General features: G+C 40.5%; 1 protein-coding gene across 1 annotated transcript in view; it reads left to right on the top strand.

Moving 5' to 3' along the window:
* Positions 1–21,982, top strand: part of abca9 (ATP binding cassette subfamily A member 9) — a 90,753-nt gene extending 68,771 nt beyond the window's left edge. Inside the window, exons 24-40 of the mRNA XM_031894645.1 lie at positions 19–126; positions 2,346–2,522; positions 3,425–3,538; positions 6,948–7,052; positions 7,347–7,397; positions 8,892–8,983; positions 9,253–9,376; positions 10,371–10,488; positions 13,527–13,618; positions 13,879–14,039; positions 15,789–15,864; positions 17,717–17,811; positions 18,117–18,236; positions 18,508–18,648; positions 19,665–19,744; positions 20,236–20,291; positions 20,927–21,982. Of these exons, the coding sequence (XP_031750505.1) occupies positions 19–126; positions 2,346–2,522; positions 3,425–3,538; positions 6,948–7,052; positions 7,347–7,397; positions 8,892–8,983; positions 9,253–9,376; positions 10,371–10,488; positions 13,527–13,618; positions 13,879–14,039; positions 15,789–15,864; positions 17,717–17,811; positions 18,117–18,236; positions 18,508–18,648; positions 19,665–19,744; positions 20,236–20,291; positions 20,927–21,019 (1,803 nt within the window). The 3' untranslated portion in view covers positions 21,020–21,982. The remainder of the gene's footprint in view (positions 1–18; positions 127–2,345; positions 2,523–3,424; positions 3,539–6,947; positions 7,053–7,346; positions 7,398–8,891; positions 8,984–9,252; positions 9,377–10,370; positions 10,489–13,526; positions 13,619–13,878; positions 14,040–15,788; positions 15,865–17,716; positions 17,812–18,116; positions 18,237–18,507; positions 18,649–19,664; positions 19,745–20,235; positions 20,292–20,926) is intronic.
* The last annotated feature ends 880 nt before the right edge of the window (positions 21,983–22,862 follow it).

The following is a 22,862-nucleotide window of genomic DNA, read 5'->3' on the forward strand; positions in this document are numbered from 1 at the left end:
TCATTTGTATCTTTTCAGGATGAAATGGATATACATCATAAAACATATATATCAATTATGTTTTTTATGATTTTTGCATCTGGTCTATCCCCTCACATTGCAATGAGCAGCACTGAGGACAACAGGGTGAGTAACTACACATGTTCTATGAATTTTCCAAAGAAGATTGTATTGCCCTTAGTTTAGAAGGCAGATCTAAGCAGCCCTGAACTAATAAATATTGGGTGAGTATATTAAATATTTAAGTGACTTTTATTCCTTTTTCTGGCAGCGGTCTGACCAGGTCAGCTGTGCGTCAAGAAAAACCTTAGCTCAACCTTAAACTGTAGATACTTATTCATTGGCAGGAAAGTTCAGTAAAATAAAATATAGTAACAGTAACTACATATATGGTTTTTTTTAGTACCAATATGCCAATAAGATATCAATATAAACAGTATGGCAAAACCCTGCTTGAATAGTGCTATTTTATTGCTTATGCTTTTAGCTATTCATTACAGTCAAAGAGTCAAAACAGTGTTTATCAGAGAAATTTCACACTGTATTCATGTGCATAGAATTATTAAGGGCATATTTATTATAGCGTGAAAACTGAGCAAGACAGGAGCTAAATTCAGATCTTTGCTTTCATTTTCTTACAATAGACCAGAAGTATTTGCAGATTTGTTGTTATAGACAACTGCACTGTACTTATTCATAATGATGTGCATAATACCCATGCTGTTAATAAATATGGCAGTAAAATGTATGTATAGTTATCATATCCCCCTTAAGTGCCTCTTTTCCATTATAAACAATCCCAACTTGGGCAGCCATTCTTTAGCAATAAATTCAGTAAGGGTCGGACTGGGCTGCTGGGCCACTGTGAAAAAACCCAGTGGGCATCCTGCAGTGCACTCCACCGATCCTCCAGGGTCGGATGGGTGGGGGCCATTGGGGGGTGCAGGGGCCCCTGAGGTAGAAGCCCCGATGGGCACTGCATCCCCCAATCTGACCCTGATTCAGTAATATCCCATTTAAGTACTGGAGACCAACACTGCACGGCATAGTCTAGATGGGGCCTTAACAGCTATAGCCAAATTTATTATCTACAATACTCCTTGGTCCTGCGGCATTATATATATTTGCTTAACACAGTCCTGTTAATGGTATTGTAAGTGGCTTGTGTATTTTTAAATTCCGGGGCGTATGATTTATCGACACTGAATTGTCAAGATCCTGCAGCAACATAGCCACATACTGGATGGTGAAAATTGTGGTGCATAGCTTTGTGTCATTTGTAGTGATAAATTACAATGCCCTCTCTAAAGTCATTAATGAACAAATTAAATAAGAGTTGACCCAATACAGAACCCCGTAGAACCCCACTTATTACCCTACACACAAGCATGTAGAAAGTTTCCATATACAAACAACATTATTAAGACAAACAAACCTTAGATTAGAAAGCAGTGGTTTATTTGGCACTGTAACAAATGATTTGGCAAATCCAAATAGATCACATCTACTGCACCCCCACTGTCCAACTTCTTACTAAATACCTAATAAAAAGCAATCAGATTTGTCTGACATGACCTGCCCTTCATAAAGCCATGCTGATTACTGCTCATAATGCCATTCTCCAGAACATCATTTTGAATGTGATCCCTTAACAAGCCTTTAAATAAGTTGCCCACCACAGATGTCAAACTTACTGGCCTAGAATTACTTGGCTGTGATTGTAATTCCTAAATATTGAAATCAGCTTTCCTCCAATCCATAGGTACAAAGTGAACTAAGCTCTTTCTATTCAATAAAGCTCTGGTGCTTTGTTTGTATCAATTTTGAGTACATATTTACTGTATGTACCACAACCTGTGTCAACCACTGACTTGATTGCGTTGAGCCATCAGTGCCCCTATCAAGTGAATTCAGAAACTTTGACACCTATATTGTATACACCAAAGAAAAGAACCGATTGCTTTTTCTGTATCTTTATTTATGTAATGTAGCCACTCTTTTCTAAACTGCAACTTTCAATATGCCAAAAAAACGTTCTGGGGTTAGTCTTAGCCTGTGCCTCAATCAGTTTCTATGTTTAAGTTCCTGCTGTTTTACGATACTTGTTAGAGTATTTAACAGTCTCTGTCCCTTCTAACTTCAAGTTTTGAAATGCTTTCCTCTTCCTATTAACTTCCTTTCTTCTTACATTGAATGGAATGAAGCAAGAGCATTAATTGAGGGATGAAATGTTTTTTTCTTTCAAATTTGGGCTGTCAGTAAGGGTGCCACATCTGGTCAGCAAGAAGGTATTATTGATGCATAAGCCATGGCATGACAGTTATGACTTCTACTGCTTTATTTAGATCAATGCTCGCACTCAGCTGAGGCTCGCTGGTCTCTTTCCCTCTGCATACTGGTTTGGCCAAGCGCTTGTGGATGTCATTCTCTATTGGAGTTTACTCTTCCTGATGACGGCCATACTTTTTGCATTTAACAACTACTCCTACTTTCTATTAAATTTCATCACTGCTATGGTGATGGTAAGGATTTACTTGAACACTGTTCCTTTTAAAGAGATACTATCATGATTTGTATGGTATATTTATTTGTAAATTACACTTTTCATAACAAATAATTCACTCTGCCATTTAAAATTTTATTCTTGAACCAACAAATGTATTTTTAGCTGTAATATTGGTGTGTAGGCGCCATCTCAGTGCATTGTGCCTGAGTCTAAGCTTTCAGAAGGAGCCAGCGCTACACATTAGAACTGCTTTCAGGTAACCTATTGTTTCTCCTACTCCCATGTAAGTGGAGGAGTCCCAAGCCGGACTTGGATTTCTTACTATTGAGTGCTATTCTGATACCTACTGGGAGCTGCTATCTTGCTCCCTTCCCATTGTTCTGCTGATCGGCTGCTGGGAGGGGGGGGATATCGCATCAACCTGCAGCGCAGCAGTAAAGTGTGACTGAAGTTTATCAGAGCACAGGTCACATGGCTGTGGCACCCTGGGAAATGAAGAATATGGCTAGCCCCATGTGAAATTTCAAAATTAAATATAAAAAAATCAGTTTGTGTTTTTGAAAAACAGATTACAATGCAGGATTCTGCTGGAGAAGCTCTATTAACTGATGTGCTCGGAAAAAAAACATGTTTTCCCATGACAGTATTCCTTTAAGCTGTTTTGTCTAGTGAAAAAAGAAACAAATTATAGACCGCTGGTAGTTGATTTTTTTATAGTCCTGAAATATACATTATACCTAAATGTATTTTGCATTTGTCCCATTCTCCTTTATATTAGTCCCACTTTTCCACCTAGGTCCAAATGGAACAACTGAAACTGAAAATCTGTAAAACAAAATATTAATAGAAAGGTTTATTTCAAGAGAACGAAAATCATTATGGTAAACCTTCTCTTAACCGGAATATTTGCCATTACAGATCGCTGGCATGTTCGGCTACGGCATGGCTGTGATCCTGTATGTTTACGTCATCTCCTTTATTTTTGGGAAAGGAAAAATCCACCGGGACAGCTGGTCATTATTCTTTGTTATAGTAAGTAGAATTAAACGTTTCTGTCTTTGCAGTTTCACTGGATAGCTGCAGTTGAAGATAGGGCCATATAGGCTTCTAGCGCATGTGGTATATTTTTTATTGGTATATTTCAGCCTGGAGAAGTACAAAAACTTCTGCCCCTCCTTTTCTCTTCAAAAACATTTTTGGGCAGGGAAGAACATTTTTTTGCAGAATATTTTGGGCCTTAATACCCTCATGTACATGTTTTCTTTTTTCCATAAATTCGCAAGCAGTGGCATTACAATTCAGTGCAGCGACTCCTTATACCTCCAGCTTAAGCCAGCCTGGTAGCTAGCTTGTAGTCCTTGGCAAAGTTAATGCAGAAGATGGGCTGGGGGATTTCTCAAGGATCACATCACAACTTTAGGCAATTCATCCCCTGCTGGTCGCTCTGCACTTGGTAGCCACTCCTTGCATTACTTGTTCCTTGCCTGCCTGTCTGACTTTGCCTGAACGTTGCCAGCCTTGACCATTCCTGAACCTTGGGCTTTATTCCAGCCTTACTTAAAAATTAAGTCTGCAAAAGAATAAAAAATAAAAAGCTTTATTGTAATCCATTAAAAAGCCATACCCCATGTATTGCATTGTTTCCCTCTTTTGGTCACTAGAGGGCTTTGTCTGCAAATGTTAGTAATACTAACTGGATTCAAATTTTCCTTTCCTAGTTTGGCTACTTTTTTGCTTTATTCCAGCCTTGCCTTGTTGTGCCAGGGCCAAACTTTAGTTATATCTGTATTTAAGTTTGTTCAGTTGAATAAAAGCAAATTTCTGCTTAGCTTTATCTGTCTGCCTGTTACCTACCCAGCCTTCTCCTTGGACTCTACTCCAAATACTAGAATCAGTGGCCCATGAGACTCCATTGTGGCCCATGTTTGTACCATTCTAGGTGTTCTTGTAACAGAGAATTAGCCTAGTGTTACATTAGCCTTCGCACTTCAAGTCTCTTGGATCTTGCCACTAGTGATGAGCGAATCTGTCTCGTTTTGCCGGAAAATTTGCAAAACGCCAGGAAAACTCACAAAATGCGAAGCGTGTTTGTTGTGAAAATTTTTTTTGTTGCACGTGTCTTTTTTTTCCTGTGACCGTGGTCATTTTGATGAGCAAATCTGACGTGACCGCGACTTTTTTTGACACGCAACAAATTTTCCCGCAGGCCTAATTTTTTTGAAATTTTGCAAAACAATTCGCCAATGGCAAAATGAGGAAATTCGCTGTGAATTCATGGCTGCCGAAAAAATTTGCTCATCACTACTTGCTACACCACATGCAGGTATTGGATCCCTTATCCAGAAACCCAGTATCCAGAAAGCTCCAAATTATGGGACAGCTATTTCCCATAGATTTAATTTTTAATAAATGATTACGATTATTAAAACAGCGCTTGTAATTAATCCCCATTGGATGCCCGGTCTTATTGGGTTTGTTTAATGTTTAAACTATTTTTAACAGACTCAAAGTATGGTGATCAAAAAGATCCCTTATCTGAAAACCCCAGGTCCAGAGTGTTCATAATAACAGGTCCCTTGCCTGTAGTAAACAAGCAGTACTGCATAACTCAAAGAAGAGCTTGGAACTATAGAATCTATAGAATTTATGCTGGCTCCATAGACTCTATGGCAGGGGTAGTAATAATATTTATTATACTGGTATGAGACCTTTTATCCAGAATGCTCGGGACCTGGGGTTTTCTGGATAAGGGATCTTTCCGTAATTTGGATCTCCATAACTTAAGTCTGCTTAAAATCATTCAAATATTGAATAAACCCAATAGGCTTGTTTTGCCTCCAATAAGGGGTAATTCTTAAATCTTAGTTGGGATCAAGTACAGGTACTGTTTTATTATTACAGAGAAAAAGGAATCATTTAACCATTAAATAAACCCAATAGGGCTGTTCTGCCCCCAATAAGGGGTAATTATATCTTAGTTGGGATCAAGTACAGGTACTGTTTTATTATTACAGAGAAAAGGGAATCATTTAACCATTAAATAAACCCAATAGGGCTGTTCTGCCCCCAATAAGGGGTAATTATATCTTATTTGGGATCAAGTACAGGTACTGTTTTATTATTACAGAGAAAAGGGAATCATTTAACCATTACATAAACCCAATAGGACTGTTCTGCCCCCAATAAGGGGTAATTATATCTTAGTTGGGATCAAGTACAGGTACTGTTTTATTATTACAGAGAAAAGGGAATCATTTAACCATTAAATAAACCCAATAGGGCTGTTCTGCCCCCAATAAGGGGTAATTATATCTTAGTTGGGATCAAGTACAGGTACTGTTTTATTATTACAGAGAAAAGGGAATCATTTAACCATTAAATAAACCCAATAGGACTGTTCTGCCCCAATAAGGGGTAATTATATCTTAGTTGGGATCAAGTACAGGTACTGTTTTATTATTACAGAGAAAAGGGAATCATTTAACCATTAAATAAACCCAATAGGACTGTTCTGCCCCAATAAGGGGTAATTATATCTTAGTTGGGATCAAGTACAGGTACTGTTTTATTATTACAGAGAAAAGGGAATCATTTAACCATTAAATAAACCCAATAGGACTGTTCTGCCCCAATAAGGGGTAATTATATCTTAGTTGGGATCAAGTACAGGTACTGTTTTATTATTACAGAGAAAAGGGACCAAATTAAACCATTAAATAAACCCAATAGGACTGTTCTGCCCCCAATAAGGGGTAATTAAATCATTTTTAAAAATTAGAATTATTTGCTAATAATGGAGTCTATGGGAGATGGCCTTTCCGTAATTCGGAGCTTTCTGGATAATGGGTTTCCGGAAAGGGGATCTCATACCTGTACTGAGTTTGATTTTTTTTTCACAATTTGAGGTTTTTTTTGTGCTACAGAAGCTTGAATTCAAATTATGGCTCAAAAACCCGAATGTCTGGTATTTATTAAGTGGAAAAAAACTGAAAACTTGAATGTAAAACTCCGGCATCTAAAAGCTTTTCTATAGAAGTCAATGGGAGTTGCCCAGGGCAAAGTAAAGCCATATTTTCAATTCGAGATAATCAAGTTATCGAGTTTTAGTTGAGTTTGTAAACTTGAAAATTCGAGTTTTTTTATTCAGACTAGTTAACTACATTAATAAATAAGCGAGGATTCGATATTCAAGTTTATTTGATTTAATGCTTAATTCAATGCTTAAATTGTATGAGTCAGGTATTTCCCATAGTAAACCAAGAGCACTGTGTGCAACCCCATAGCGATTTGTGCTTCTGAATCTGCATTGTTTGTGTGGGAGGGGGAGCAGCAGGCTGTATGGGGGTTTCTGATTTCGAGGTAATGGGAGATATATATTGTGCAACATGATGTTTTCTTGTTTCTTAATATTGTTTATCTACCCTTTATATTCTCCCTGCAGATTACTTTTTTCCCAGCTAGTAATGAAATATCTATATTTCCCTGGTTCTATATATACTTATTCATTTTTCCTGTGACCACACTATACGGAATCATGGACTACACTGTGAGTGCAATTGCATATTAATTACATTTGCCTTATTGGTTGCTAGCAAATAGGGATGCATTGATTACATCCATTTTGGATTTGGCCCCATACTGAATCGACCACAAAAGAAAAATGTATTCAGTTGTGAAAGTCGTTGTGTTTAGTTATCCAAAGATTTACAGGTTTTAGGTTTTGTGAAACACTTTCAGATGAATCTCAGACTGTGTTATGCTTAAAATTGTTATTGGAGGTATCAAGGTATTAGTTGTGGGTGCATAAAAAGTGTTTACTCTAATGTCTGTGTGTTTGAAGGAAGATCTTCAGTTTCTTCAAGAAGCAGACAATTTTATCTTGCCGTGTACGGTAAGTTGTATTATCAGCTCCCATTAATATATATTATAACAATAAAACTTTGTTATATACTACCCGGGTCAAATTCTACAGCAGTACATGAATGTATATATTATAGAACAGCTCGGGGGCAACATGTTGCTCCCCAACCCCTTGGATGTTGCTCTCAGTGCCCCCAAACCAGGGAGTTATTTTTGAATTCCTGACTTGGGGGCAAGTTTTGGTTGAATAAAAACAAGATTTCCTACCAAATTAAGCCTCCTGTAAGCTGATAGGGTGCATAGAGGCTGCCTAATAGCCAATCACAGCCCTTATTTGGCACCTCCATGAACTTTTATGATGTTTGTGTTGCTCTCCAATTTGAATTTGGCTCACGAGTAAGAAAGGTTGGGGATCCCTGCTATGGAATATTATTTTATATGTGGAATACCACAAATCTCACTCCAGCAGTTTCATTTGTTGGCATACAGCTAGCCAGTAAGATTCACAAAGCCTGCCCATATCAGATCAGAATGACCCTTACAAAAACACAGTTAAGGTGGCCACACACGTGGCGATCTGCGATCTTTCGTACAACCATCGGTCGCACGAAAGATCGTCAGACCCACCACTGACCTTCAGGGCTGAAAAGGCAGATAAAGAGGTAGAAACAATAGGATTTCTACCTCCTTCTGCCGATTCAGCCCTGACGGCAGATTTTGCTCAGGTGCCTTCGATTGGAAAACGAACATTTTGCGACTTTTTCGTATATTTTTTCCGACTTTTTCGTAGCCGTTACGACTTGCGCGAATTGTCGCGACTTTTTCATAGATATTATCACTTTCGTGAATTGTCGCGACTTTTTCATTGCTATTACAAATTTTGCGAATTGTCGCGACTTTTTCATACCCAGTACTTTCGTATTGAGTGCTCGAAAAAGTCGCAAAATACCGATCATTCGAAAAAAACGCATTCTGACGCTTTTTGGACGTTCGTGGATTAGTAAATGTGCCCCTAGATGTACTTGGTCATTTGTTATATGTAATGGTCAAAAGGAACCTATTAAAACACAATTGTTCAACAAATAGCGTGTACAGCCAAGATGCGGCAATTTAGTTTTAATTGACTCTGCAGAGCTCTGCTATCTTTGTACTGCTCAAAGGTATACCATTGAAGTGAAGCTAGTAACCCCCACCAATTACTGTACTACACATGGGGCAAATGATATCTGAAAGCAGTACTTTTGGACTCCATATCCGGAAACCCTTTATCCAGAAAGTTCCGAATTACGGGAATGCCATCTCCCATAGACCTGTACAGGAAAATACCATGGCCCAGTATATGTTTATCATCAGCAAGAGATGTGCCCATCCAGGGTAAATTTGGAGTAATTTTCATCACTAGGTGGTACCTAACTAATTTCCACCCTTACTAGTGATTTTTAAACCACTAGGTAGATGTTATGTTAAAACATGCACACTCACAGAACAAACCTTATTTATTGAACTATTTCTGCTTATATTACAGCCATACCTGCATATCATCATATTCTTTGGGCTACTTTGGTTTTTGGAATGGAAGTTTGGGTTGAGAAGCCTGACAACTGATCCCTTATTCAGGTTAGAAGAAATTAGAACACAACATAACATAAATAAATTACTTTATGTTTCAGTTTCATCTGTTAGCAATAGAATAGATTAAATATTAGCAATGTATGTATGTGTTTGCAATCAGGGAACTTTTGGGATGGTAGCCAAGTTATAAAAGTTTCACTGGATAGCAGTGCTTTTTCACATGTATTTTCTAGGTTCATAAATGTCAATGTATACATTACCTAGGAGGCACATTATTCAAACATAATAAAAAATGTAGGATGCCCCTTTTTTAGAATCTCCAGAAGAAATATGACAGTCAAGAAAAATCCAGAAGAGCTGGGTAATGATGTGGATGAAGATGTGTTGGCAGAAAAAGAGAGAGTAAAAAATGCCGCAACCGTTGCCAATGTGGAAGAGGTAAATGATTCAATATTTGAGAAGCTTTTACATTTCTTGCCTTCTTATATTTATAAATGTAGGTTGTAGAGAATGGGTGTTGAATGCTGAAAATCATGTCATGCTGAAATCATAATGTTGTACTAATTGTTAGTAAATCTGTACATGGATACAACTGCTTTTGGAGTTTCACCCTTATGGAACTTTTTTTCCATCCAAAATGGCTGGTTTATGACAAGGTGCACTTATCAAACTATCCACAGTGTTGCCCAGTACACAGAATCTGGTGTGTTTTTGTTTCTTGTATTTAGATAAGAATGCAACACATGTGTTAATGTTTTATTAAGGGGGGTATTCTTCCACAAATTTAAATATCTCCTCCCAAGGCAATCACTTCATTTTCAGCCTGAGAACTATAGGCCAGTCAGTCTGACATCAGTGGTAGGAAAGCTTTTGGAAGACATAATAAACAATAAGATTACAATAAGACTACATTGCAAATCAAAATGGTTTTATGCATAATAGATCTTGCCAAACAAATTAAATTGCCTTTTACAAGGAGGGGAGTGGGAACCTAGATTCTGGGATGGCAGTGGGTGTGACTTTAGGACTTTGCTAAAGCATTTGACAGTTCCACACAGAAGATTAATGGTAAAAACTACAGAATACTGGGCTAGAATATATTTGTACTTGGGTAGAGATTTGGCTGAAAAATAGATTACAAAGAGTGGTGATATGTGTATTTATAAAGCGCCCACTTATTTTGCAGCGCTGTACAATTAATGGGTATATACAGTGTATATACAGAATTTCATACAGAGCAACCAATAACCAATAAAAGAAGTAAAGAAGGCTCTGCCCAAAGTGTTCTTTCTATTTGGCTAATGATAATAAACTTTGCAAAAAAAAAAAAATCACGTGACATTTTGTGACAAGAACATGGAAGTTGAAAATGTTTTGACATTAAATACATCTAGTCTATCTGATCCCCCTTCTGTTGCACTGTGTTTTTAAGAAACCAGTGATTATTGTAGACAGTCTGCGCAAGGAGTATAAAGTCAAGAAAAGAGGATCCTTTTTCAAGAAGAACAGAAAAGCTGCCACTAAAAACATCTCCTTTTGTGTCAGGAAAGGTCAGTATTCTTCTATAACAGGCTCAGCAGGTCATGTAAGTGGGAAAGGCCTACGCATCTCTTTGGCTTTCTGAAGTCGCATGAAGTTGTCTGCAGGAGGAAGGCTGGAGCAGTGTGTAGGCCTTTCCATTGGCAACTTCTATTGTTGACTCTCTGTCAGAGTGGTTAGTCGTCCGCTGTAGCAGACATCTATTGTGGCCAGCTAACTTGCTCTGCAAGACATTAGCCTTTAATAACTGTGATACATAAAGTGTGTCAGCCAGGACCTTTCTCTGTTTGCTGAGGGGGTCATCTCCACTTATGTGGCAGTTTCTTTAGAGTCCTGAGAAAGCAGTTCCCCTGCAGGCCTTTCTTCCTGTCAGCTTCTCTCCCAGCACTTCCCCTGCAGGCCTTCCTTCCTGTCAGCTTCTCTCCCGACACTTCCCCTGCAGGCCTTCCTTCCCCTCAGCTTCTCTCCCGGCACTTCCCCTGCAGGCCTTCCTTCCCCTCAGCTTCTCTCCCAGCACTTCCCCTGCAGGCCTTCCTTCCTGTCAGCTTCTCTTCCGACACTTCCCCTGCAGGCCTTCCTTCCCGTCAGCTTCTCTCCCGGCACTTCTCCTGCAGGCCTTCCTTCCCGTCAGCTTCTCTCCCAGCACTTCCCCTGCAGGCCTTCCTTCCCCTCAGCTTCTCTCCCGGCACTTCCCCTGCAGGCCTTCCTGTCAGCTTCTCTCCCAGCACTTCCCCTGCAGGCCTTCCTTCCCGTCAGCTTCTCTCCCGGCACTTCCCCTGCAGGCCTTCCTGTCAGCTTCTCTCCCGGCACTTCCCCTGCAGGCCTTCCTTCCCGTCAGCTTCTCTCCCGGCACTTCCCCTGCAGGCCTTCCTTCCCGTCAGCTTCTCTCCCAGCACTTCCCCTGCAGGCCTTCCTTCCCGTCAGCTTCTCTCCCGGCACTTCCCCTGCAGGCCTTCCTTCCCGTCAGCTTCTCTCCCAGCACTTCCCCTGCAGGCCTTCCTTCCCGTCAGCTTCTCTCCCGGCACTTCCCCTGCAGGCCTTCTTGTCAGCTTCTCTCCCAGCACTTCCCCTGCAGGCCTTCCTTCCCGTCAGCTTCTCTCCCGGCACTTCCCCTGCAGGCCTTCCTGTCAGCTTCTCTCCCGGCACTTCCCCTGCATGCCTTCCTTCCCGTCAGCTTCTCTCCCAGCACTTCCCCTGCAGGCCTTTCTTCCTGTCAGCTTCTCTCCCAGCACTTCCCCTGCAGGCCTTCCTTCCTGTCAGCTTCTTTCCCGGCACTTCCCCTGCAGGCCTTCTTTCCTGTCAGCGTCTCTCCCAGCACTTCCCCTGCAGGCCTTCCTGTCAGCTTCTCTCCCAGCACTTCCCCTGCAGGCCTTCCTGTCAGCTTCTCTCCCAGCACTTCCCCTGCAGGCCTTCCTGTCAGCTTCTCTCCCAGCACTTCCCCTGCAGGCCTTCCTTCCTGTCAGCTTCTCTCCCGGCACTTCCCCTGCAGGCCTTCCTTCCTGTCAGCTTCTCTCCCGGCACTTCCCCTGCAGGCCTTCCTTCCTGTCAGCTTCTCTCCCGGCACTTCCCCTGCAGGCCTTCCTTCCTGTCAGCTTCTCTCCAGGCACTTCCTCTGCAGGCCTTCCTTCCCGTAAGCTTCTCTCCCAGCACTTCCCCTGCAGGCCTTCCTTCCCGTCAGCTTCTCTCCCGGCACTTCCCCTGCAGGCCTTCCTTCCTGTCAGCTTCTCTCCCAGCACTTCCCCTGCAGGCCTTCCTTCCCGTCAGCTTCTCTCCCAGCACTTCCCCTGCAGGCCTTCCTGTCAGCTTCTCTCCCGGCACTTCCCCTGCAGGCCTTCCTTCCCGTCAGCTTCTCTCCCAGCACTTCCCCTGCAGGCCTTCCTGTCAGCTTCTCTCCCAGCACTTCCCCTGCAGGCCTTCCTTCCTGTCAGCTTCTCTCCCGGCACTTCCCCTGCAGGCCTTCCTTCCTGTCAGCGTCTCTCCCAGCACTTCCCCTGCAGGCCTTCCTGTCAGCTTCTCTCCCAGCACTTCCCCTGCAGGCCTTCCTGTCAGCTTCTCTCCCAGCACTTCCCCTGCAGGCCTTCCTTCCTGTCAGCTTCTCTCCCGGCACTTCCCCTGCAGGCCTTCCTTCCTGTCAGCTTCTCTCCCGGCACTTCCCCTGCAGGCCTTCCTTCCTGTCAGCTTCTCTCCCGGCACTTCCCCTGCAGGCCTTCCTTCCTGTCAGCTTCTCTCCAGGCACTTCCTCTGCAGGCCTTCCTTCCTGTAAGCTTCTCTCCCAGCACTTCCCCTGCAGGCCTTCCTTCCTGTCAGCTTCTCTCCAGGCACTTCCTCTGCAGGCCTTCCTTCCTGTAAGCTTCTCTCCCGGCACTTCCCCTGCAGGCCTTCCTTCCTGTCAGCTTCTCTCCCGGCACTTCCCCTGCAGGCCTTCCTTCCTGTCAGCTTCTCTCCCGGCACTTCCCCTGCAGGCCTTCCTTCCTGTCAGACTCTCTCCCGGCACTTCCCCTGCAGGCCTTCCTTCCTGTCAGCTTCTCTCCCGGCACTTCCCCTGCAGGCCTTCCTTCCTGTCAGCTTCTCTCCCGGCACTTCCCCTGCAGGCCTTCCTTCCTGTCAGACTCTCTCCCGGCACTTCCCCTGCAGGCCTTCCTTCCTGTCAGACTCTCTCCCGGCACTTCCCCTGCAGGCCTTCCTTCCTGTCAGCTTCTCTCCCAGCAGGGTGTTCCTCCCCATCCCTGCTCAGATATACACAGAGGGAGAGACAGGCAGAGAGACAGACTTGCAGCCCATACTAAACCTAACTTTGTTCTTACCACACTGCTAAGTATGGGAGACACTGCTTAGACTACCCATAATCTCAATTTTAGGTCATTTTAATAAGTGATCTTTTCTTTTCATTAATTTTTTTTCATTATTTCTTTCATTATATTGTTTTCTGTGAGCTTGGTGATTTATTTATATTTGCTACAAATGTTCAGTGCATGAGTGATCATATAAAGTCATATAGACACAAGAGAACACTTCTCCCATTTTTATTTCATAATACTATTCTTTTTAGGTGAGGTCCTAGGACTGCTAGGGCCAAATGGAGCTGGAAAAACCACATCCATGTACATGCTGGCTGGAGAAGTAAAGCCAACTGCGGGAGAGGTAACCATAAAGCTAAGCTGATATACTGTATATACTGTATATAGCCATCCAAGCCACAAAATAATTATTGGTTATTAGAGAGATAGTCTTATCCAGAACAAGTGATCCAGAACCAGTTCTTGGAATTTTTTCTTTATTTCTCTTAAATATCCCAGAGACCTTATGCCAGATTCTTAAAGGGGGTTTCATGTTTTCTATGTTTGATGCTCTATGTTCATTCTTGTTGTTGGATAGTTTTTGAAGGAATCTATTCCTTTCAGGTAGTTCTCTGTGGGAATGACCCAGCTGAGTCCACTGGCTTTCTTGGCTACTGTCCCCAAGACAATCCTCTATGGCCCAATCTGACTGTGAAAGAACATTTAGAAATCTATGCTGCTGTGAAGGGCATGAAGAAGGAGGATGCATATATTGCAATCAATCGGTATTGAAACTTATTTGCTTGTTTTTTCTCACTTGAACACAAATGGGTCAGTTTTCTAAAAACAGAGTAAGCTGTATATATAAATATAATACACAAGAACCATGAATATATTATTATTATATATAATCATTATAGACATAGTTTAGTGATGTCATTGGTTATAATCAGTGCTTAGTGATTTCATTTCTGTCACATGACTTGTGTATTATAATTTAGTTACATAGTTAAGTTGGGTTGAAAAAAGACCAAAATCCATCAAGTTCAAACCTTTCAAATGAACCCCAGCGCACACACATAAGCCCAAACCGACCTATCTATACACTCAACTATATATATATATATATATATACCAACATCAATACTAAATGTAGATTAGTATCACAATAGTATCACAATAGCCTTGGATACTATGCTTGTTCAAAAACTCATCCAAGCCGCTCTTATAGGCATTAACAGAATCTGCCATTACAACCTAGGAAGGGCATTCCCCAACCTCACTGCCCTCACCGTGAAAAACCTGAAATGAAAGTTCTGTTCCCCTAATCTAAAGGAAGGGGTCTCTGGTGCGCTGATCATTTTTTACAGGAAAAATGAACACCCCCCCTATCTGCCTATAATCCCCTCTAATGTACTTGTACAGAGTAATCATGTCCCATTTGCAAGCGCCTCTTTTCCAGAAAAACAACCCAAACCTCGACAGTCTAACCTCATAGTTTAGTTGCAGTCTCTGCACTCTTTCCAGCTCATTAATATCATTCTTAAGGACTGGAGCCCAAAACTGCACCGCATACTCAAGGTGAGGCCTTACCAGGGACCTATAAAGGGGCAAAATTATATTTTTATACCATTTAGTGTATAACTCGCAGTTATATTATCTCAAAGTGCACTTTTCAAAATTGAACCTCATTTTCCATTTTGCTGCCCAGTTTTCCAATTTAATCAAATCGCTCTTCAAAGTGGCAGCATCCTGCATGGAACTTATAGTTTTGCACAATTTAGTGTCAGCAAAAATAGAAACAGTACTGTCTATGCCCTCCTCCAGGTCATTAATAAAAAAGTTAAAAAGCAAACGACCAAGCACTCACCCCTGCGGTACTCCACTAGCAACATTGGCCCACTCTGTAATCCTTCAGCCAGTTCTTTATCCAATTACAAATATTATATCAGGTATGTTTAGGTGTGGGTCTTGTACCCAATGTAAATTTATTTTACAGGTTTCAAGCATTGTAGTTAATGGGGTTATTTGTGTAATAATTTTCTATGTAATACTAATTTTTGTGTATATCTCCTACAATGCTCTTGTGGCTTTTGGTATGTGGGGGAGACAACACAAAAAATCTGTGATAATTTTTCCCAACATAGATCTAACATAAAATGTAAATATACTTCCCTCCAGGTACTGAGACATTATTCTGAGTACTTTACCATATATTTGGAAATATTGTGTATTTCTTAAGAGGGTATATAGTCATTATCTGGGTTCATAGACTATAATGTTATACATTTTTTATTTTGTTGGATAGGTCATGTGATAGTGCCATTGGACTTATGTTCGATTAAACTCAGTTGGGCTAATCAGACATTTTAGGCTTGACAAAGGGAATGGATACTCCTGAAATGTTAATGTTGCTGTCTGTGAAATGCTATCTGGAAGTTACAGATCTCATAAAAGAGCAATACAAGCGATAATGTACTGCTGCCCTGAAACAAAGAAATAATCATTCTATTATCTATGCCTTAATATTTCAGAGTTGCAGCAGCCTTGGAGCTTAAAGAACATATGGGAAAAGAATCCAGAAAGCTGTCTCTTGGGGAGTCCAGAAAGGTGCACATTTATTCCAGTGTGGCACATTTAGTAGAGATGCTGGGAGTTCCTGAGATGGGAACATTCCAGCACAAACATCCTTAGGAGTGCCATCTTGTAGGAAACTAAAAGTTACAAACTCAGCCAAGTACAGAAGAGCTTCCTTACTCTGGCTATAGTACTGTGAGATTCTTTTGGGGCCCAATATGCCAGAGGAGGTCCAGGGCAAATGTTCAGCCTGCACTGCCCAAAACCACACAGATAACTCGAGATCTGTCCAGAAATTACTGAATTAGCTGCCTGGATTTCCATGATTTTGGACTTATATACTTCATTACGCTTGTTAGATGTGTCCATACATTATTAAAGCCACATTTGTTAGTATATAGCGATGTCTTATAATGCAATTTCTTGAGCAAGAGCTGCAAGGAAGAAATAAAATATTTCTTTAACACTAGCAACATTTGAAAATCATATCCAAAGTTTTGGTGGGCATTTGTTCCATATGAGAACTATAATAATAAAATGAGCATAATGTACAACACCTACCATATATCACAAATAACAGTCATGGCTTTAAACCTGTAACTGTGTTTTAATAACCATTTTTTTAAATAAATAGTTTAGAGAGGAAAGATTATTGACCTGTGGGTCAATAGAAAATATTCAATAAAATAAGGAACACATTTGAGTACAATCCAATTATTGCATCATGAAACTGATACCCCAGAGAACAAATTAGGAACCGCTGTTATAGAGTAATCAGCAATCACTAATTTCCCATGATCTATTCCTTCTTTTAAGTGGACAAACACTGCAATTCGCACACTCTCAGCCTCAACCTGCTGTTACAGAGTAGCTGTATTATTAGATATACTTATTTAGTATCTATTGTGGCCCTTTTGGCTCCATGCTGCCATGAGTTACTGTCCAATTGAAAATCTGCCCAGTGTTTGTAAACAAACCCCTGTGCAGTCTTCTCCTGGGGCCACCTTTGTTGCACATTACTGCAGTTTATTGGAGCTCAGGTTACATAGGGTAAAGACACACAGAGCAACTAGTAGCAGCTACTTGTTGTGGCTATAGTTTGCTGATGGCGAAATGCGGAATTTCACTGCAATTCCATGCCTGGTAAAAAAAATTGCTTGTCTCTACTTACATACACTGAAATTGGCCAATATTTCTTCTTCCCATAAATGGCAATCACTGCCTGGGTCTGATATCTTTGTTACGATCTTCAGCCTCTAACCTTGTTAGAAATAAAACCTGACTTATGTTTGTGCTATGAAACATTCCTGATCTTTAAATTGTACTGGTTCAAAATACAGTATATATAACAATATACAGTATATTGTTTCAATGAATAAATTAATAATGGGCAAGAAACAGAAACTATAGATGAGAACCTTTTTTACTGGAGAGGCAGAGTCCTTTACTTAAAGCTGGCCATACACGCACCGATAATATCGTATGAAACCTTGTTTCGTACGCTATTTGGTGCGTGTATGGCAAGTCGGCGAGTCAACCGTTATCGCAGGAGGCTGCTGATATCGGTCGACTCGCCGATCGGCCAGGTTAAAAGATTTTGATCGGATGCCATAGAAGGCGCCTGAGCAAAATCTGCCGTCAGGGCTGAATCGGCAGAAGGAGGTAGAAATCCTATTGTTTCTACCTCCTTATCTGCCGTTTCAGCCCTGACGGTTAGTGGAGGATTTAATGATCTTTCGTGCGACCGATGGTCACACGAAAGATCGCTTATCGCCACGTGTGTGGCCACCTTTAGTGTCAGTAGTAACCTGTGTCTGTAAGTCTAAAGAAAATTCATTTCATAAAAACAGACAGAACTCTAACATGTCCTCTACTCTTGCCATAGGTGTGCTTTGCCATAAGCATGATAGGTAACCCCAACATTGTCCTTCTGGATGAACCTTCAACTGGACTGGACCCTAAAGCTCAGCAGCGTCTTTGGTAAGTAATGGCAAATGAGAAAAAATGTCGGCATTCAACCTGACTTCATAACGGACACCTTACATTCCATTCATTATTAACGTAGGCTGATTAATACAAGCCTCCCTTGTTAACAAACCTGTTTTATGGTAGGACAATATTTTGCAGGTCTGGTTTTTTCCAGCGTTGAAAATTTAGTCATGATAAGGCTTTTATTCATGAAAAAAAAATCTTCTTTAAAATCAATGTATTTAACAAAAAGTTTGCTCAGTACTGTAAACTACAGAAAGCTCAAACATTAATGATGGACTGTATTCTTGTTTAAGGAGAGCTATAAGAGCAGCTTTTAAAAACAAAGACCGAGGAGCAATTCTGACCACTCACTACATGGAGGAAGCTGAGGCTGTCTGTGACCGGGTAGCCATCATGGTGTCTGGGAAGCTCAGGTGAGGGAGAGGTTATGTAGTTAAGAAGATGTTCTATTCTTCTTATAATGTTTAGTTCACTAAAGCCTAGTTCATTAAAAGAAACAGACATCACTGAGAGCTTTCCCACATCCTATGCCAACACAATAGTTGCAAATGTAATAGAACTTTGTGCCAATAAAAGAAATTCCCCAAAAAATGGGTGGGGGAGGGGAAGGGGGGGGTGACATACTATTTGACTAATATTTTTCACATGGGCTCATATTGTTGGTGTTTATTATACTGATTTCAGATGCATTGGGTCAATCCAGCAGCTGAAGAGCAAGTTTGGAAAAGGCTATCTTCTGGAGATTAAAGTAAAAGAGACTCACCAAGTGGATCAGATTCACAATGAGATAATACGTATATTCCCCCATGCAGCGAGGCAGGACAGGTAAGAAATATAGCACAGTGGGTGTAAAAAGCTTCATTGTTCACTCGTTTCATACATTTTCTAGCTTTAGTCTGATGAATCAGACAATAATATTTTAGGTATTAAAATATCTCAGAGTTTATTTAACTGGAGATAATATGTAAATAACTGTGATATTGAACTGATAAATTAAGAAATAAGAAATTATAGGGTGTAAAGGTGGTCATACACTGTAAGATTTGCTTTTTTGGGTAAGGTCACCAAGCAAGCAGATCTTCTAAACCTAAGGGTAGGCAATATCGGCTTATTCGACGATGATTGATTTAAAACGTTGGGCATAGGCACCGTCGGATCAGGGACCGCATCAATGAGCCGCTGCAGTCCCCCGATCCGAGGGAAAAATCAAACCTGCCCAATTTCAGGCAAAATATTGGTTGGGGAGGCCCATTTCTGGTGCCATACACCGGCAGGTAAGCTGCTGAATCGCTCTAATATTGGCAGCTGAAATTGGCCTGTGTATGGCCCCCATAAGGTGCAAAATGCAGGGGCAAAGCTCCATGATTTTGGTTCCTATCCATCTTGCAATGTTCTTGTCTTTTGAACAGAACTACAGTGACACTGCACACATGAGGGTCAGCAGAAGTGGGGGATGTATATTTCGGCATATCCCTTTCTTACATATCATTTATGTGATGCAAGGAAGGAAGATAAAGGGCATGCAAGGTGTTCTGATACCAACAAATAAGCATATAGGCTCTAGTGGCTGCACCTTTTAATGCTCTAGCACTGTATCTAGCATTGCTATGCACACATTCTTTTTCTACATTGATGGCACTGATATAGTAATTATATAGGCTAGAAAAAAAGTTTGAGAACCTGCATGTGGTGCAGAATTTCTTATATATTCCTGAGCCTTTATGGTAAATAATTACAGTAATTGGGACAGAAGGCATTTCTTTTGCCAACAAGACAAACATATAGCAAACAGCTGATAGATGAATGAATACAATGGTCATGATAGTCTTCATACTCCACAGATTCTCATCCCTGCTTGTCTATAAGATTCCCATGGATAACGTGCAGTCCTTGTCCCAAGCTTTTCTACTGCTGGAGGAAGGTAATGATTTGGAATTATTAAATATGCCTCATATCTCAATTTCTGTCTAACTCTTCATGTGCCATTTCAGCTACGCTTTTGTACTAAAAATCCCTAAATATTGTTCAGCCGTAAGAATACTACTGCTAGCAAGAAGAGCCAACTAAAGCAAAATGATGCTTGTATTGAGTTATAACAATCAGCCGTAAGTCCAAAAACTGTTTTGCATTTGAAATGTGCAGATAGAGGACCTATAACTATAATAGTAAGCACAAGGAACCGAATCCTGAGCACATTACACATTACCCCCTGTGGGGTGCAGCCCCACAGGGCAGGCTCAGAACTGATATTTGATGGAATGCTAGAAAATACACCTCCTGGCAAACACACGTTAAAAGGCACCAGTGTATATACCTTAACTTGCCATTTATTCATGATGTGATGGTAAAATGAAGGAAAAAAAAGAGGTGCGTATAAAAACACTGACTAATTCTGCTTTCTTATGCTCATAGCTAAACGTGCCTATAACATTGAGGAATACAGCTTCTCACAGTCTACTTTGGAACAGGTAACATTTTAGCGCCTAAGGAATATAAATGTATGTGTATAAATAGGTTTCTATTATACTCAAATGCAATGATGCTTTCTTCTGGGGTGCAAATTGACCTTATTAGGTGAGATAAACTAAATGACAAACCTGCAGTTTGTGATAGTATCAGATGGTTATGGCTGACACCTGGGTACATTTCTGAGCTCCAAATAATGTTTTAGGTTTCTGTAAAACTATAATCACTGCTGTAATAAATTTTTTACCAAAGGTACGATAGACCTGTCATTTTCTGATCTGGAACCTTAGAGATCTGGATAGAACATTCTCCTTGTAATTATTTTCAGTAAGGATTATTAAGAGCAGTATCAGTTTAGTTACACTCACTAAAGTCATGTACAACAGCGTGCCATTGGGTATGTATTCAAGGGACACATTTCAGAAACCAAAATCATCATCTCTCCTAGATCAAATATATTTTATATAGGAATTCAGTGGCCACAATAAATCTGATCTCTGTTCCCAACATTTCCCACTGGTATTTCCTGATGTAAGTTTCTAGTCATGTGTATATAGTTCCCCGTGGATATAATAACCTACCGCTCAAATATTGCTTGAGTTATGTTGTATGTTTGTTGTGTGTTTTCACTACCTAGGTGTTTATTGAGTTGGCCAAGGAGCAGGAGAAGGAGGACTTTGAGCTGAACAACACATTTCAATGGAGACACCTGAGGGCAGAAAGTATCTAAGGAAACTTCAACTTATGGGACATGTGTGCACATTTTTGGATCAGAAGACAAAATATTATTCCTGTTGATGGCAGGTTTTACGTTTCAATTAATATTTAGAAGTTTTTAAGAACCTCCAACTGAAATGGAAATGTCCCTGAATTATTGTGAAGGCAGAAGTGGTGCTTGTTCTCCCCAAATTTGTTTATGTTCTTTTTAAAGGGGGTCAATTTAATCTCATTGCCTAAACCATGTTTAGAGTACACAGTAATGCAGCAATATGCAGTGTCAGCTTGTCTAAAGCAACTACGAAGCCCAAAATAATGTGACTTTTGCAACAGGAAAAAAAAAATCATAATTATGTTTTTAACTGCCCTGCATTCTGGAGCTATTTAACTACCAAAGTGACATGGGTGCCTGGAAAAAATCTTTCTTCCTAATCATTTTTCCTCAGGGTACAATAATATTTAGCAGGTATTCTGGAAGAAATCCAGAGATCAATGGAAGCCTCTCTCTCTCTCGCAGCAACAGCTTAAAGGTCAAGCGGAGCCTAAGATTGCAGATAGCTCTGGGAATTGTTGAGAGCATGAAATGTTTTTAGAATAGTAGGGACCTGAAGATAGTTTTGGGTATGGGTGAAAGCTGTGAATATTTCTGGAAATGGCTCAGAGCTCATGATAGCTCTTCGACAATGTGAGTTTCTGGGAATAGTTGGAAATAGCAGATAGCTCTCTAGACAGCTTATTGTGTCAAAAAGTCACAGTCGTAAGCTGCGTGCATAAAAAGTTGCACTGAATTCGGGAATCTTTGTGAATTTTTCAGCAGTTCTGCACATATTTCAGTAAAGCTAAATGGGACAGATTCGCTCATCACCATCCATCTCACACCAAAACCAAAGAGAATGAGCTAAAACATATACAGTACATTATCCAGAATGCTCTGGACCTGGGGTTTTCCAGATAAGGGGTCTCTCCATAATTCGGATCTCCTACCTTAAATCTACTAAAAAAATTATTTAAACAGTAATTAATCCCAAAAGGATTGTTTCGGCTCCAATAAGGATTAATTATATCTTAGTTGGGATCAAGTACAAGCTACTGTTTTATTATTACAGAGAAAAGGGAATCATTTAACCATTAAATAAACCCAATAGGGCTGTTCTGCCCCCAATAAGGGGTAATTATATCTTAGTTGGGATCAAGTACAAGCTACTGTTTTATTATTACAGAGAAAAAGGAAATCATTTTTAAAAATGTGAATTATTTGATTAAAATTGAGTCTATGGGAGATGGCATTTCCGTAATTCGGAAATTTCTGATTAATGGGTTTCTGGATAAGGGGTCTCATACCTGTAGTTTGTTTTTAAGTTTGGGTCTCCAGATGTTGGTTTAACCCTTGCCTATATATTGGCGTATGCTTGGCAAAATTGTCCAGTAATATCTGCAAAATGCACTGCAGGTGAGGCACAGGTAATTACAGGAACCTTTATATGAATATAGAAGTAACACAGTGCATGCTGTGTATATATACTGTACATACAATATGAGTACATAGTAATGCTATAACAAATAATCAGGAGCTATTTATTATATATGAATAGTGATGGGCGAAATGTTTCGCCAGGCATGGATTCGCGGCGAATTTCCGCGTTTTGCCATTGGCGGCAAAAAGAATAGTCGCGGGCATCAAAAGAATAGCTGCAGGTGACAAAAGAATAGCTGCGGGCGACAAAATAATAGCCGCGCGACAAAATAAGAGCCGCTAGAGATAAAAGAATAGCCACGGGTGACAAAAGAATAGCCGTGCGACAAAATAATAGCCGCGGGCGACAATTTTTTTTGCCGCACAACATTTTTGCTGTTTT

The sequence above is a fragment of the Xenopus tropicalis genome, chromosome 10 (genome assembly GCF_000004195.4).
Source record: "Xenopus tropicalis strain Nigerian chromosome 10, UCB_Xtro_10.0, whole genome shotgun sequence".
Lineage (NCBI taxonomy): Eukaryota > Metazoa > Chordata > Amphibia > Anura > Pipidae > Xenopus > Xenopus tropicalis.